This window comes from Anas platyrhynchos, chromosome 3 (assembly GCF_047663525.1).
Source record: "Anas platyrhynchos isolate ZD024472 breed Pekin duck chromosome 3, IASCAAS_PekinDuck_T2T, whole genome shotgun sequence".
NCBI classification, from domain to species: Eukaryota; Metazoa; Chordata; class Aves; order Anseriformes; family Anatidae; genus Anas; species Anas platyrhynchos.
The window spans coordinates 82,738,677-82,754,341 of NC_092589.1; the positions used below are offsets into that span (position 1 = coordinate 82,738,677).

Below are 15,665 nucleotides of genomic sequence, written 5' to 3' on the forward strand. Positions count from 1 at the left end.
AAATGGTATGGAATAAGGGGTGGATAGATGTCCTGGTTTCAGTTAGAACAGAATTAATTTTCTTCCTAGTAGCTGGTGGAATGCTGTGTTTTGGCTTAGGATGAGAAGAGTGCTGATAACACCCCGATGCTTTAATTGTTGCAGAGCAGTGCTTATACTAAGCCAAGGACATCTCAGCCTTTTGCTCTGTCCTGCCAATGGGCAGGCTGGGGGTGCAGTAAGAGCTGGGAGGGGACAGACCCAGGACAGGTGACCCAAACTAGCCAAAGGGGTATTCCATACCATCTGACGTCATGCTAAACAATATATAGGGGTGGCTAGCTGGGGGGAGGGGGCCGGACTGCTCGGGGTTAGGCTGGGCATCGGTCAGCGAGTGGTGAGCAATTGCATTGTGCATCACTTGTTTGTACATACTATTATTACTTTCGTATTATCACTATTGTATCATCATTATTATTATTGTTATTATTATTTTCCTGTCTTATTAAACTGTCTTTATCTCAACTCACGGGCTTCACTTTCCATTTCTCTCCCTCGTCCCAGAGAGGGAGGGGGGAGGGTGAGCGAACGGCTGCGTGGTGTTTAGCTGCCGACCGGGTTAAACCACGACAGTAATATAGAGTTAGATTTGTTCAAGCAAGTTGCAAGCGTTTTAGAGAACAGGTAGGAGATGCTTCTGTCTTCATTTGCAGAATTCAGAGCTCAACAAGTAAAACATACTTAGATCTTTTTTGAGAAGCATTGAGATTTTGATACGCTGTCAAAATAAGTCTGGTAGGTCTGAAACCTCCATAGAAATCTTTAGTTAGGCAGGTTTCTCAATGTGATGTTCTCAACGTGTTGTTCTCAACAATCAGCCTTATTGTGTTCTGTTGGGCAGAATTTGTTGTTATTCCACTCATCATCAAGCCTTTTCGGGAACACAAAGGTTGTTTGTGTTTGGGTCTTACTGCCAGTGCTCTTTAATTGATCTCTACTGAGACTCTTCTGTGACATTCAGGATAGCTTCTACATTTTGGTAACTTTTTTCCCCCTACAGTGTAAGTTTAAGTTCTGAAAACACATAATGTGCTAGATACTTAAGCGGGGGTAAAATCCATGTGTTTATGCTTCTTATATTGGAATTACTGTCTAGATCCGAATAAAAGTAATTATTGAATTAAAAATGTATCTCAAAGATTCCAAGGGAGAAAAATAAGACTTAATTGGTTCATCTGCTGAAGTATTTGCTTTAAAAAAAAAAAGTGTCCAAAGATGTTTCTGTAACTTTAGTAGGCTAATTTCTTTTATACTTAAGTTTCTGTGCTGTTAGTATTATTTTCCATGGATGGAAGAAAACACTGAATTGTTGGTCTAGAAATACAATTTATATATTAAATTTTTTTTATTTAACGCTTCATCGTTCAACTTTGTCATTAGTGTCCAGTTTATTTATTTTCAGGCCATATTTTTTCTTGACATATTTAAAATGGTGTCATGAAAACTTGTGCGAGAAGGACTTCTCTGACCTTTCAGCACAGCATTTTTCTCCAGGTTTATGATACTGTTTAAGTCTAGATTCTCATCCACATCGATATGTCCAACGCTACCTTATTATAATACTAAGTGTACTGAAGATTATTAATTTGATCCCTAATGCAAATTACTTATGACCAATTTACAATTAAATATTTGATACTAGTATACTTTCTTTTTAAATAAAAACATGTTAATTACAAATAAAAAGAGCTATAGCTTGATGTAAGAACTTTCTTGAGAGGTCTACAGTGCCTGTCCCTTACCACTTCCTCCCTTCTTCCCTTCCTCCTGCTCATCTTAAATCTTGTGTTCATAATATGGCCCACATATTTGGTTTTATTGGCAAAGTTGAACTGATGTTTCTTGGTATTTTGGGGAGTATTAGTGCTGGACTGGAAGGAGTCTTCAAGCTTAGTATTGCTCATGAAGGTCATGTGTTGCAAAACTAGCCTGACTCTTATATTGATGTGTTCTGATATGCTTTTATGAAAGCTTACGCACTATTTTTTTTTAATTTTATTTTTATTTAGGGTGCAATTTTCTTGGAAGGCATAACAGTTAAATGTGTGACCCAGGTGACAACGCAACCAAAGTTAGGAGGAATACAGCAAAAGTGCCAGCAGTTCTGTGGATGGGAAGGGTATGAGAACATTTAGAACTTCATCATTTCTATTGTCTAGAAATGTGTTATGTTTCTAGTTTTGCAGGAGGGAACAGCTCATTAAAAATGAAAAGTGATTATTCTTAGATGGACTTTCACAAAAAAAAAGGTTCAAAAAAACTTACAAGTGAAACAAATGAGGATCTTACATTGTCCTATAAAACAGAATGATCAACTGTGGATTTTAAGAAACAAGATTTTCAAATTGCTTTTACACTGAGATAACAATGTTTTTAGATTAATTGCTGCTATCCAATTTCAAAATGTAGTCTAGTCCAAGTATTTGTGTAAAATTTAGTGCTTCTTCATGCAGTAGATTTATTTATACAGCTGCAATTACACTCCAGTTGTAAGGTATAATACTCATTTTTATGGCCAACCTGGATTTATGTCCAATGTTAATGAGAGTTTTGGTTTTAATGTCTCAGATTCTGAACTTCATCTTTATGAGGCTGAAGAACCAGGGAGTTGCTAACAGCTCTTCCTAACTTTCTGAAGCTTACAGTTTTTCCAGTGCTTCTAGTTCTGAATTCAAACCTCTCTTCATCTAAAATTAAAACTTTGCGTTCTACATAATTCATTGTTTTGTCATGAGCAAATACCTTTGTTCTTATCAGAAAAACATTTGGTTCTTCTCCCAAAATACCTTATTGGGGAAGATGTTCTAACTGCCAAGTTAACCTTGCAGCAAGTCTAGTACAAGGTGTGACTTCAGTCTGATGAAAAAACGCATTGCCTTTTGTGACTACTTATTGCAGAACATTAATAAACATGTTTCTCTTTTTAGCTCTGGATTCCCTGGAGCACAGCCTGTTTCCATGGACAAGCAAAATATTAAATTTTTGGAGCAGAAGCCATACAAAGTTAGCTGGAAAGCAGACGGCACACGGTAAGCTCATTTTAAATGAAAAAAAACACACCACCTCGTAGGTTGGATGGATGGTTTGTAGGTTCCCAGAAAAGTGTATTTGCATGTACAGTGCTGTGATCCTTTGTTCAAACTTGTAGTTTTGGTTCGTTGCGAAGGGGTCAATTTTTTTTTTTCTGTAACACTACAACCTGATCAGATGATGTGTCGAATCTGTTTGATGCTAGGATTTCTTGTTTGAAACCCATCCTTATCAGAGAATCATAGAATGGCTTTGATGCGAAGGCACCTTAAAGACCATCTAGTTCCAACCCCCTTGCTGTGGGGAGGGATGCCACCCCCTAGGTCATGTTGCCCATGGCCCCATCCAACCTGGCCTTAAACACCTCCAGGGATCCTTATATCTAATTTCTCCTTTTTTCTCGTGTTAGCATTTCAGGGTAGAAGAAACTCCATACGTTACCAAGTACAGAATGACAAACACTTACGTCACTTGCAACTTTTCCTACTTGATAACTTCTACAACTGCAGTTGCCTGTTTTGCAGTTGTAGTATTTCAGTGCTTACTTGAATTATTGATATTAACAAAACTTAATGGTCCTGATCAAAATCCCTTAACAGCTCTGTAAGAAGTATGAAGAGAGAGGCTGTGCCAGCTATTCGTTCATTGATTGCTGTAACTAGCATGGGTCAGTTGATGGTTGAAATATTCTAACAAATGCATTGAGCATTAGCTAACTCTAGCATGACTAGAACATTTTCTGTGGTGCAGTTCCCAGGACAGGTTCTCAAGGTGAATAGTTCTGTGAGATTCTGATTTGAACAACATCTGCGTGGTATCCTTTTGTTGCTTTCAGACCTGTATGAAAGAGCTGTGTCACACAGGGTGTCTTCCCTCTACCCCCAACAGTTTGGATGAGGTATAGAAAGTATTTCTTAATCACATGGAAATAAACCCCCAAATGTTGGGTACACTGTTGTTCATGTACTCTTGAAAAAAGGTACTGTGGCTCTTCATATAAGCAAATCTTCATCGAGTCAAATTCTGAAATTCCAAAATTGGAATTATTTGTGGAGGACTGAATGTTTTAAATAATTTGGAACATTTCTGAAATTATAGCCATTTTCTTGAGGCCTTAGATTACTGGAATCGTAACCAATGAGGAGTGATACTCTAACCTTCTTTTTTCTTCAGTATTTCTGGTTTCAAAACTAAAATCAAGAATCCTAGATATTAATGGAAATGGTCTTGACCTATGCCGCTTGTAGCATTTAGATCATGGTCTTCTGTTTTGTTGTGAGCACTCTCTTAAGGTAGCTGATAACAATACTTCTTACATCGTATTCAATAGCATCTCACAGGAATGTCTTATTCAATAATGTCTCACTAACAGGAAGAACTTAAATAGTGTGATGCATCTAATTATTTCCAACAGTTCAATCTTGACTTCTGAAACATGTTCTTTACATACAGTAGTACTTAAGCAATTGTAATCTGTACTAAGTGGAATGACTAATTTGTATTCACTTAAAGCAAATGAATAGATTTTCAACCTGCTTTGACTTGATCAGAAAAAGCACAGTTACAGCGAACATACATGTGGTAAGAGGAGGACTGTTGGGCTTATTTGTGCCCAGTGTCTTAGACTAGCAAAGGAGATCAATGTTCACATGAACACAAGTTAGAAGGCATCAGTTGTATGGATGAGATGCGAGGAGATGAAAGTTCTTGTTTTCAAACTGTTTTTGTGTATAGATAAAGGCAAAAAGTTTTGCTTCAGCGCTTTGTAATGGAAGGCATGCTCCTTGCTGTGTGCTGACACAACAAAGCAAAGTTTTAGTACCAAATCAGCAAATGTTGTAGGATGTCTTCAAAAGATTTTCCCTGCGTTCGCTGTTTTGTTAGGTTTGGTGTCTTCAATCGTAGAATGGAATAGCCTAGGTAACGAAAAGTCTGGAAAATGTGGGGAATTTGATGTTTTATGAGAACTACCAAGTGGTTCCACGCGGCGTCAGTCAGGATTCAGCACAGCTCAGCCAGAACTAAGCCATCTTCCACTAAAAAGGCCCCTCAGATGCCTCTCAGCTGTGTTGTTTTTACTTCAGGGGTTTATTAGCTTGGGCAGAGCATGATGTGAAAACACAAAGTAAGCTCCCACTCAGTATGACATCCAAGCCTTAAGAAAAAGGTGGGAATGCTGCCCTTATCACCCAAATGTTTGTGCACACAGTTGGCCAACGTTAATGTGATGCAGGCATTTGGAGAGAGCTGGGTTACAGAAACATCGTGTTGGGAGACCCAGGCTTATTCTCAGAGCAGTACCGTGCATTCAGATGCTGCTGAGCCTAAACAAATAAACTCAGCCAACTTAAATTGACCATGCAAAGAGCCAGATGGGAGTCTTTGCATTTATTATGCTTTTAATCCACATTCCAGATATACTATCCATGAAGTTAACTTCTAAAACTATGAAAATGTTTGCAAAGTATTAATGTCCCGTGCAGCTCAGATATTGGGATTGGTAGCCCTTGTCTTTTTGACATCTTGCTCCTTAAGGAAGCCTTTGTTTTAGGGATTGATTTCAGTAGTATTTTCGTATGTATTAAGGATATTTTGTGGAATTGTTTTCAAATAATCTAAGCCTGTTGCTTCTAGAAATAGTAACACCAAATTATTATTTTTTTAAATAATTTCTTTACTATTTGATATTAAAGGAGAAAAATGTTTCATCCGCAATGTCTCATGTGTGCATTGCAACTGAAGAATAATCTGGTAAAAACTATGGGTCATTGACTGATGCAGTTTCTTACAATTTACAACAAATAGTAAGATAGAGGACTGTAAGCTGTTTTTCACATTTCTCTTTATTTTTTTTATTTTCAATATGAAAAGCCTTTGGCATGTTGTATTCATTGGGAAAAGTGAAGATTTAGGGAGTATTCTTTATTTCTTACTCAAACGTACAGGGTGCATTCATTGCAAATAGTGGAGTAATTATCTGTGAAATAGTGCACCACAAGGACTGCCTGTCATGAAGGAGATTAAAGTGTGTATATACTTTCTTAGAGGAATTTTAAGTATTTGGGGTGTTTTATCCTGTGTTTTCAAAATTCAGAATGAATAATTACAAATAAAATTGAGGGAACTGCTCAGTTATATAACATAAATAAAGCACAGTTATGGAGAAGATAGGTATGCTCAGAGAAGAAATTGGTGCTACGCAGATCCAGTGTTAATGAAATTCAGCTGAAGGAATGTTATGAAAGAGATTAAAGACGAAAACCTGAGCTGTTATTTGGTCATGTAGGCAGTGTGTGTGATAGCCACGCTAATGAACAATGAAAAATGACTGGCAATTTTTACATTGGATGTGCTTCTAATTATTTTGTTGTTCTTCAGTGGTCCGGGCTCCCCGTGTAATTAAACAGATTTTCATTAATTATTCTGAATGTTTGTGTTGACAGACATGACCTTCCTGCATTTAATATTAAGACATGAGTTACTGGAGATCTGTTTACAGATACCTTACTCACTTTATCTGGAAATGAAACCCCTGTTGTCACGCATCTCTGAACATATTCTGTTAAATGTGTGACAGATACAGCAGCCTAAGCTGGATATTGCAATGTTATTTTGCTTGCATAGTTGTTTTCGTTGTGGTTTTGTCTATCTTTTTGGTTTAAAGAGTACTGCTGTTTCATCAGGCTGGCTGGACGTACAGAAAAGTAGGTACTTAACTAACAACTTTATTCTATGCTTTCTCACTTGAATAAAACTCTCTCATAAGGGTTAATAACAGTATTTGCTCAGCCTGGCCAAACTTCTTATATTTCACCATTGTTAAATATTTGCATTTTATTCCTTCAGCAGTAGTTTTCTCTAGAGGTTTCAAAGCTGAAACCCTTATTTGTAGATTGCCTTAACTGGCATATAGTACCAGTAATTTCATTGAGGACTTGCATTTTTCTCCAAAGGCATCTCTTATTCCTATTGATTTCAACTGGAGCTGAACATTCGTGTTTTCTTAGCATTGCTATATTTTTCTACCCATAATAAAAAAAAAAATTAAAAGAAGTATTTCCCTAACCAAAAGAGCATTATTTATCGTCTTGCACTGACTAGATAATGTGATTCAACCAATTAAGTTATTTGACAGTGATTCTGTCAAACATTTTGGTGAAATTTACTGGAGCACTGACTTATGCACTTATGTAAATGTATGAGTTATGAGTTTGGTTTTTTTTTGTTTGTTTGTTTTCTCAAAACTCATCTTCCTCTATTCTAATGGACCCCCAGGTTCAAAATCTTTGGGCGTATCCTTACTTTCTGTGTCCTGATTTGCGGTGGATGTGTCTACACCAGTGGTTCAGTGTTGTTCAGTGCCTTGCTTCCAGAGCCTTTCCATGAGCAGCACCAAGGCACGTGCCTTGTTCTTGCTGCACGTTACCTTGTGGAGCAAACCAACGTGTTCAGTCCAAAGGGAAAAGCAGTGTGGATAAATTACTTCTCCCTGCCAGCCCAGGGTGGTTTTTCAGTTCTGTTCTCTGAAACGCTCCTGAATACTCCTGCACTGTCTGTAGGAGCATGCAGTATATACCCACAGAACGTGTTATAAAGACACTCTGGTAAATGACAGTGCAGCACACTTATTTAATATGTTTCTAAACTGAGTAGGGACAGAAGGTATTTCAGGGCTGTCTTGCCTCCAGAGGTGCCCAGAAGCATGTGAGAAAGTCCTGGTGTATAGCATGGTAGGCTCTTGTGCTCTCACCTCATGTTCTACATCTACCTGGGAGGCCTGTGATGTGTTTCCCAGTGCTCCACAGAGCACCAGTACAGTTCGACATGGAGAAGACATCCAAAGGTAGGTGTCTACAGGTGGGCCTGGGAGACACCAAACTCCTGTTGGAGCCAGTGCCTTCCACAGGGCAATTCAGCCAGGCCTACACTAGGCACTTGACGGCTGATCTGCAGAATCGCTCAGTATTTCCTTTACTGAGCTGGCTAGATGTCATCAGCAAAGAACTTAGCAAGCTTGTTTATAAATGTCTGTGTGTGGGCATGTATACCTGTCCATCTCAGGTTTAGAAAAGTGATCTTCAAGATAAAAGACCCTTGAAGTTCACTTAGCATCGTCTGTCTTTGGAAAAATACTTCCAGTGTGCCAGCTCTTTGCCTGTAAATATTATATGGAAGCCGTTCTGTTTTGGGGAAAAACATTTCCAAAATCGTATTGTGTTATTATTAAAAAAGTACTTAACTTTGCAGTTATTTTGCCTGGTTTGGCGTGAGCTCTGCTCTGTATATTTACTGGAACAGTTGTCAAACCTCTAGTGTCTTAAAAATCATTTTTATGCTAATCTATTCATGAGGCACCGAAATCCAAAGGACAAATTTTCCACTGCTAAAATGATGCCTTTGGGCTTTTTAATATGAAATATATGTTTTATATTAGCAATAGCTACCAGGTATGGATGGCTTTACAAATGCATCCAATTTTGTAGGGCTGGGCTTGCTGAAATATTAGTCGCTGACTGAATAAGCTAATCATTACAGTATGTTCAAGGCGTACTGTATGACTCAGTGTTAGCAACTTTGTACTGTAAAGTGATTAGCCCAGGTGGTTAGCGGCTTGCTCTATCCCTTGATACGTATCTCATTAATAATGTTTGTAGCAGATGTTTGTTCTAATGAGTGGGGCTGAATGTTCAGGCAGGAGTAGGGTTGGTGGAGTAATGAGACACCAGTTTTGGGAAAAAAAAAAAGACTGTTCCCATCAAGAAGAATAAAAAGCTTTAAAATGTCTATAGAATAATTCAGATTAATACAGTCGAAGAGGACTAGGTTTTGTCATGGTAAAATGTGACCTGAACAAATTGCAAGCTATTAAGGGGCACGAATTCTTTTCTTACATTTATGGGAGCACATTTTCATTTTTCACCTCTGTATGAATGCAGTTTTCAGATTGTTTATTTTTTTTTACTTGTACTATGGCTGTTCAATTACGGTAAGCCAGCAATTTAGCAGAAATGCAGAACAGGTAGTTCTTGTCAAAGACTATTCTATTTGAAGAATATTCATATAAATTTGATGGCTCACTGATACCTAAATGCAAAGAAGTAGATATAGCACAGAAAGCATATATAAGAACTCTTGCTAATTGTCTAAAAGGCTTGTAACAAAATGTTTAGAAACATCTATGAAGTTAGTAGTTTTTTAAAATAATTAACAAATTACATTTTTGAAAAAGGGCTGTTGCCTAAATAATTCTCATTTTGATAGTACAGCAATAGAAAATACATTAAAACTACACCTATGTGTATGATAAACTAAGTGTATGATGAAATTGGTAGCCAAATTTTAAAACTGTTTATTAATCCAAGGCATATATGTTACTATTACTTGATAAGTCACTATAATCATGTAACTTGTGATAGCTGCCCAGATGGTTTTGGTACAAACTTAGGAAATTTTTCTGAAGAACTTTGAGTTTTTTCCTGCTACAACCTCTTCAAACACTTGTGAACATTGCTTGAAGGATGTCTACTGGCTGATCTTTTCACACATGTTGTTAGAAGGTGATGAACTCAGGGATCAAAGTTTTTATCCTGAATTCGCATGGCTAAATACTTTCTTCTTTTCCTATCCTTTGGTCCTTTAGATAGTGAGGTAAAGTGTACTCACATAACTGAGAAATATCAGATTCTTAATATGAAAAGTTAGCCAGAAGTCTTTTGAGGTAACTTGCAAAAAGGTGATCATTTGCTGAAGAACAACTCTCTAAAACCAGAGAAACCTGAAAAACAAACTTTGTTTTAAAAATTAGGAGGTAAAAGGAACTAGGCCAAAATAAGGTATCACAGAAGAAGGAAGGTCACCTGTCTACATAAGAATAAAGAAGACATGGCTGGATGGTTTCATGGAAAAGCCATGAAAGAGGCAGGACAAAGAGAGAAAGTTGAGGTAATAACCCAAATGAAAGACAGAGAAGATGAGAGAGTAGTACTAATCCAAATAAAAAACAAATTATGCAACTGAGAACTCTTTATTAAGAATGAGAGACCAGCTTGTCATGCAAGCAAGTCTGGAGAACAGAAGGATTGTCTCATGGGAGAGAAGATATTAAAGTGGAGTTAACTTGAAGGAGACTCTGGGAATGAAAAAGAGTCACAGAGTGGTTGAGGTTGGAAGGGACCTCTGGAGATCACCTGGTCCAACCCTCCTGCCAAGCAAGGTTACCTGGACCACATTGTGTAGGATCACATCCAGGCAGGTTTTGAATATCTCCAGAGAAGGAGACATAGGTTAGTTTTCTGTACAAATGACATGAGCAGATTCTTATGGGGATGGAAGTTTATGGCCAGTGGTGGAAAATGCCTGAACTGGAGTCTTACACTTAGTGAATTTTTTCCCAGTGTACAGGAGGAAGAGAAAAAAGTAGGCTGCTGAGATTTGCCAGATGGCTTCAGAAATGCTGCTAAGAGGAGGGTTTAGGGCTGTTCATCCCTGAAGAGCATTTATGAGTAGGCTTTTCTCAAGGGGCCCTTACTTTCTGGTCCTAGATGGCTAGCAAATAAGGAATTATTTAAAGTATATTTTTAATGTCTTGTTGTTTCATTGTGTTTAGTGTTGTACCTGTTTCCAGTCCTGGGGTCAGGAAGGAGCATTTGCCTCTTAAGGATGTGATGGGGTGGAGAAACCACACTAGAATTACCTGGGCATTTTTAAGCCACACCTTCTTTTCTTTTCCTGTCCTCAATTATCTTAAAAATTATATATATACCTCAGATATTTATCAATTTTTCACCATTGATTGGTAATGCTGTGTATCCCTTCCTTTGCTGGGGCATTTTTTACTGTCTGAAATCTTGAAGGACAGAAGTGTTGAGGACTTTGGGTTTGGATCTGAATTAAACAGACTTTTACTGTCCAAATGAATTTATTATGGGAGTGACAGTCTTTCTGAACAAGTGGGCTTAACTCAAGTGGTTTGATTCCACGTTAAATAAGCTCTATTCATGTGTGTTTATGGAACTGTCAGCAATGGGCAGAGCCTTGGCTCTTGAATGCTAGTTACACGTTGTGTGGGTGGGGGACAGTTGCTGATCAGACACTTATTTTTATTGAATATTGAATAAAGCAGTAATGGTAAGGTGTAAATTTTCTATTACGCCATCGGAGCTTTGTCAAAATGGGATTGTATTTAAAGAGAAGATTTGCACCAGAAACCTTACTTGCTGTTGCCTTATTCCTAACTCTGCACTGTTTTGTTGCATGCTACTTTTTTAAGGTCTTTGGGAGGGAAACAGTTTATTTGCTATGGTATAGCCACTAGTGTTCCTCCTTTATAATTGTTTTCTCTTAAAGAGCTAGTTAATTTTAATGTGCTCATTTTTAAACTAGTTCTGTAGTTCTGCTTCTTACAGATCTGGAAGAACTTAAAATTTTCTTAAAATTTGGATGAACTTTGATTTAGGATGAGTCAAGAATCCACGTGAGTTTATTTTGAAGAAGATACTTAAATGGAGATTGCATATATTCTGGATGGAAAACTAAAGTTGTGAAATTTATAAAAATAGTTGTAATAAAGCTTTTTTCCCCCCTCCAAACAAGGTTAAATGCTGTAAATAGCTTTTGAGCACTACAGTACTAATCAGTTGTTGAACACCTGCAGTTGAGCTTTTAAGTGTGTAATGATACTGTAATGTCAAGCTTCCCCAAGAGTACAGAGAAATCACGTATATGGCTCTGTGTTACAAAGTGGGGCTTTTTTAAAGTTTGCACCTACTTGATTTGTGCTTTTTTAGAATAGACAGTGGTATTAACTGCCTTTCTCATGGTTGATAGAAGGAAGTTACAGCATGGTAAATGGCATTCCTCTTAATTTTCTGAAAAAAGCAGATGCCTAATTCATGGTCTTATTTTGTGTACATAGGTAGGAGAGAAAAAGATGGGGAGTAGGCAACAGGTAAGATGTGTTTTGGGACTAGAAAGATGGGTTTATAGTAGCTGATACATCTTAAAAATTCTCTTGTAGTCTTGTTGAGCAATAATCTTAGGATTGCAAGACTGGTATAAGTCTGTTTTTCATAGTATTAAAAATGATGAAAATAGCGTCCTTTTTTATTTATTTTGAGTTTTTATTTTGAAAGTGGGGGAAAAACAAAACAAAACCCAGCTTGGATGAGGTCTGACTAAGGGCACTTTACCTGTATTTAGTGTGTCCGGTGTGTCAAGGTAAGACATTCTAACTCAAGGTGGTTTGAGTTGAAGGAGATCCATCACAAGGTTGCTTTTGTGATCTCCACCAGTTGACGTGTTGTAGATGTTGGTCTTTTCTTGCATTTTACCCATTGAATGAGAGCGTGCTTAGACTTTCTGGCGGTCTTGCAGCAAAACAGGATTTGTCAAATTTCAGCAGCCAGTCTAAGGGGAGTCCCAGATAAGTGGGGAGTGCAGTGTCATAAGGTGTTAGACTAATATCTGGGACCAATGTGTCTAAGTATTGTTACTCTTAAGTTTGCACAAGAAAGTATTATTTTAAATAGTGATACGTATTATAGACCAGATTGAGCGGTTTTGTGCTTGTTGGACTAGGTCGAAATAGCTGTGTTTTTTTTTTTTTTTTTTTTTAATCTTAATGGTTCATTTGGTGTGGCTGTCGTTGTTTTTATTTTTTTTGCTTCTCTACCTCCTGAAGTCTGTCTTTTTAAATCATTGAATCAATGTATAGAAATAATAGGTACGACAGGTCGTATCATCCCCAGTTTGGATCCAGACTGACTTGAATGGCCAAAGAATGCCTTCTTACTCTAGGTTGCAATCTTATTTATATATGCCTAAAACAGAGTCATGACCCCGAAGACAAACCACAAATAGAAGCTGTTGCTTCTGTGTCCCTTTCTTAGATGGTTAAAGAGTGCTTCGATGTGAAACCATGCCAATTAAAAGTTCATTTTTTTGAAACACCAGACTTGATGTTTCACAGTTCCGGAGCAAGTTTTTATGCTCAGAATTCTGAGCGCTTTGAAAAGTGCTGCTTAACTAATTATTCCTATAAAACTATTGGAATATTTGAACAGATTGTCTTTTTAAGCAAGCTCTTTTGTTTATTTATAAAGAGTTAATGTATGAAAATGCGTATTATGGAGCTTGTGCTATGAATACTAATCTTAGAGTATTCAACTGTAGTCCTGGAATATTCTAATTAGATTGAGATAAATGGTGTGCCTCCTTTTGTACCTGATGTTCAAGCCATGAATACCAGTGATTAATGATTTATTTATTAATTTTTCTTCCTCATAGACCACTTTTGAGGGTGGAACAGCGTGTCCTGTGCTGCTGGTTCTCTTGGGAGCGTTACGGGCACATTTCATCAAGTGTAATGGATTAAGTTTATTCAGGGAAGAATGATAGCAGAGTCTGTAGAGTGTGCCTATACAAATATCTAGGGCAGCGTTTTCCCTTGGAGCTAGTCTTATAATCTGTGAGCACAGCTGACAGTTGTGCTCTTCTGTGGCTGGTGCGTGTGATGTAGACAGAATCGACCCAGCATATATTCTGGCATAAATCAAAACAAAGTTAAGGGAACCTCCTCTTTCAAAGCTGTATAGGCTTTTCTTGGCTGTTACGTAGTGGACTTCCATGAGAAACAGGGTTCTCTTGCTTGGGGAAGGGTGGAATGTAATTATTTGTCATCTGATACCAAGGTTTGGTTTGGTTTGGTTTTTAAATACCTCTGCGTGGCTGCTACTTTGCATTTTTTGAGCTGTTTTACTCCTTTGCTTCAGGCATGAATTCCCCTTTAAATCTACAAGATATTTTCAGTCTGAAAATTGTGGAGGAGGAATGCAGTCAAACAAATTCAATCAAGCTTTAAGCTGAATATTTGCAATAAGTAATAGAATTCATTTTTGAGAGAATTCACCAGTTCAGTCAAGCTTACGTTATGAGATCATTCAAACAAACGACAACTTTTTAGGAAACTAATCAGAATGTTATGCTGTACAGTTGTTTGACAGTACTGTTCTTCCATCTAATGTAAAGATGTACTTTATTTTAATACCTGACCGCTTACCTTCATTAAAGTTTGGGTGAAGCATAGAAAATCTACTCTTTAAAATAAATCTGCTAGTATACAAGTTGTTACTGGTTCACACATTTTCTAACCAGCTAACAGTTCTTTTGTTTTCAACACCAGATACTTCTTATTGAAGAATTCTTGGAGTTCGTTATACATTAGTTATAAATAAACTTAGCCTTTGTGGTAGGTCAAATCATGATAACAAGATGCTAACTTCAAATTTAACCCATAAGGTTTAATATCCTTTAAGAAATAGTGTCGTGGATTTTTTGTTTCTTTAACTTAATTAAAACCCTGGAAGGCTGTCAAGAAAAATGCTGTAACTGGATAGTCTTTTTTTGACCTTGCTAAATTCTTGGTTTTAACAGCGCTGTTGCAGAGTTTCACAATCTAATAATACTTCAGATAGAAAATATAGTTTTGCATTGGTTTTTAATTTGCCATCTGTTAAATTAATTAAAGGCATCTTTATCCTTGATTTATAGAACAGGAAAAACTGAAGTTTGAACTCAGTTTAAGTTATGATACTTTATTAGGAGGAAAAAATAGCAGCTTCCACACTTCTGCATGTTCCTGTGCTCCACGGTATTACCATTAGCTCCCCCTTTATACAAAACCTGACTTCCCTGATAATGCTGGTGCACATGCTATTCCAGGTGAGGGGGTGCTAGCAAATTGTGTAACGATGCAAGATGATTTCTGTGTTATGCACTGTGCTCTTACTTGTGTGACCTGATGATTTGTTTGCTGTTCTTTGGCTGCAGGTGTCTTTCTGTGGTCTTGCTGACCTCTAAGATGTGGCTGCTGTATCAGCTTTCTCAGCCAGCAGAGTTAATTTAAAAGCTTGTAAGGGAGAGTGTGTGGTCTTGGCTGTCTCTTCCTGCCCGTGTCTCCATACCTTTTGGATATTGAAACCTGCATTGTTATCGTAGTTTGGGGTGTTATGAAGATTTCTGTAGTAAGTGGTGCAATCTGCAGATCGCTTTGTATGATGTCTTAATGGCCATAAAGCATCTCCCATGGACCCTGAGTTGTCAAGGAGAGCAAACAAAAAGGGAAACTTGCATTCAGAGTTGGAAGGAGAGCGGTGGGAGGCATGAGGAGAAAAAGAAAATGGTGTTGAGTGAGGTAACGGTGGAGGGGACCAACAAGTAGTAAAGATTATAAAGAACACTAACTTGTATAAGCTGTCAGTTGTCTGTTATTCTATAGTGGTAACGTGCACAAAGCATATATATTCAGGGGAATACCAACTTTAAGAGGTTTTGTGGTCTCAAATAAGCAAAATCAGGCATAGCACTTTCATTGTGATAGGAGGTGATCAGTAAGGCAAGGTTTGTTTTTCGTTTTCCCATACAATCATCAAGTCAGGATGGTAAGATGGAATAGCTTGGATGAGTGATTCAGAACATAAAGCTGGATGTTGGGAAACTTCAAAATTATCATGAAATTGCAGATTGGCATAGCAGATAAGCTAGGGTAACTTTCTTGACTATCATGAGTGTTAGAAAGCATTCATTATTTAGGAAAGATG

At 37.5% G+C, this 15,665-nt stretch overlaps 1 protein-coding gene across 3 annotated transcripts in view; it reads left to right on the plus strand.

Annotated features, from left to right (window-relative positions):
• RNGTT (RNA guanylyltransferase and 5'-phosphatase) overlaps positions 1-15,665 on the plus strand; it is a 184,231-nt gene that overhangs the window by 29,543 nt on the left and 139,023 nt on the right. For all 3 annotated transcript variants that reach the window (XM_038176904.2, XM_027454915.3, XM_027454920.3), the window contains exons 7-8: positions 2,049-2,158; positions 2,967-3,068. In XM_038176904.2, coding sequence (XP_038032832.1) covers positions 2,049-2,158; positions 2,967-3,068 — 212 coding nt within the window. The remainder of the gene's footprint in view (positions 1-2,048; positions 2,159-2,966; positions 3,069-15,665) is intronic.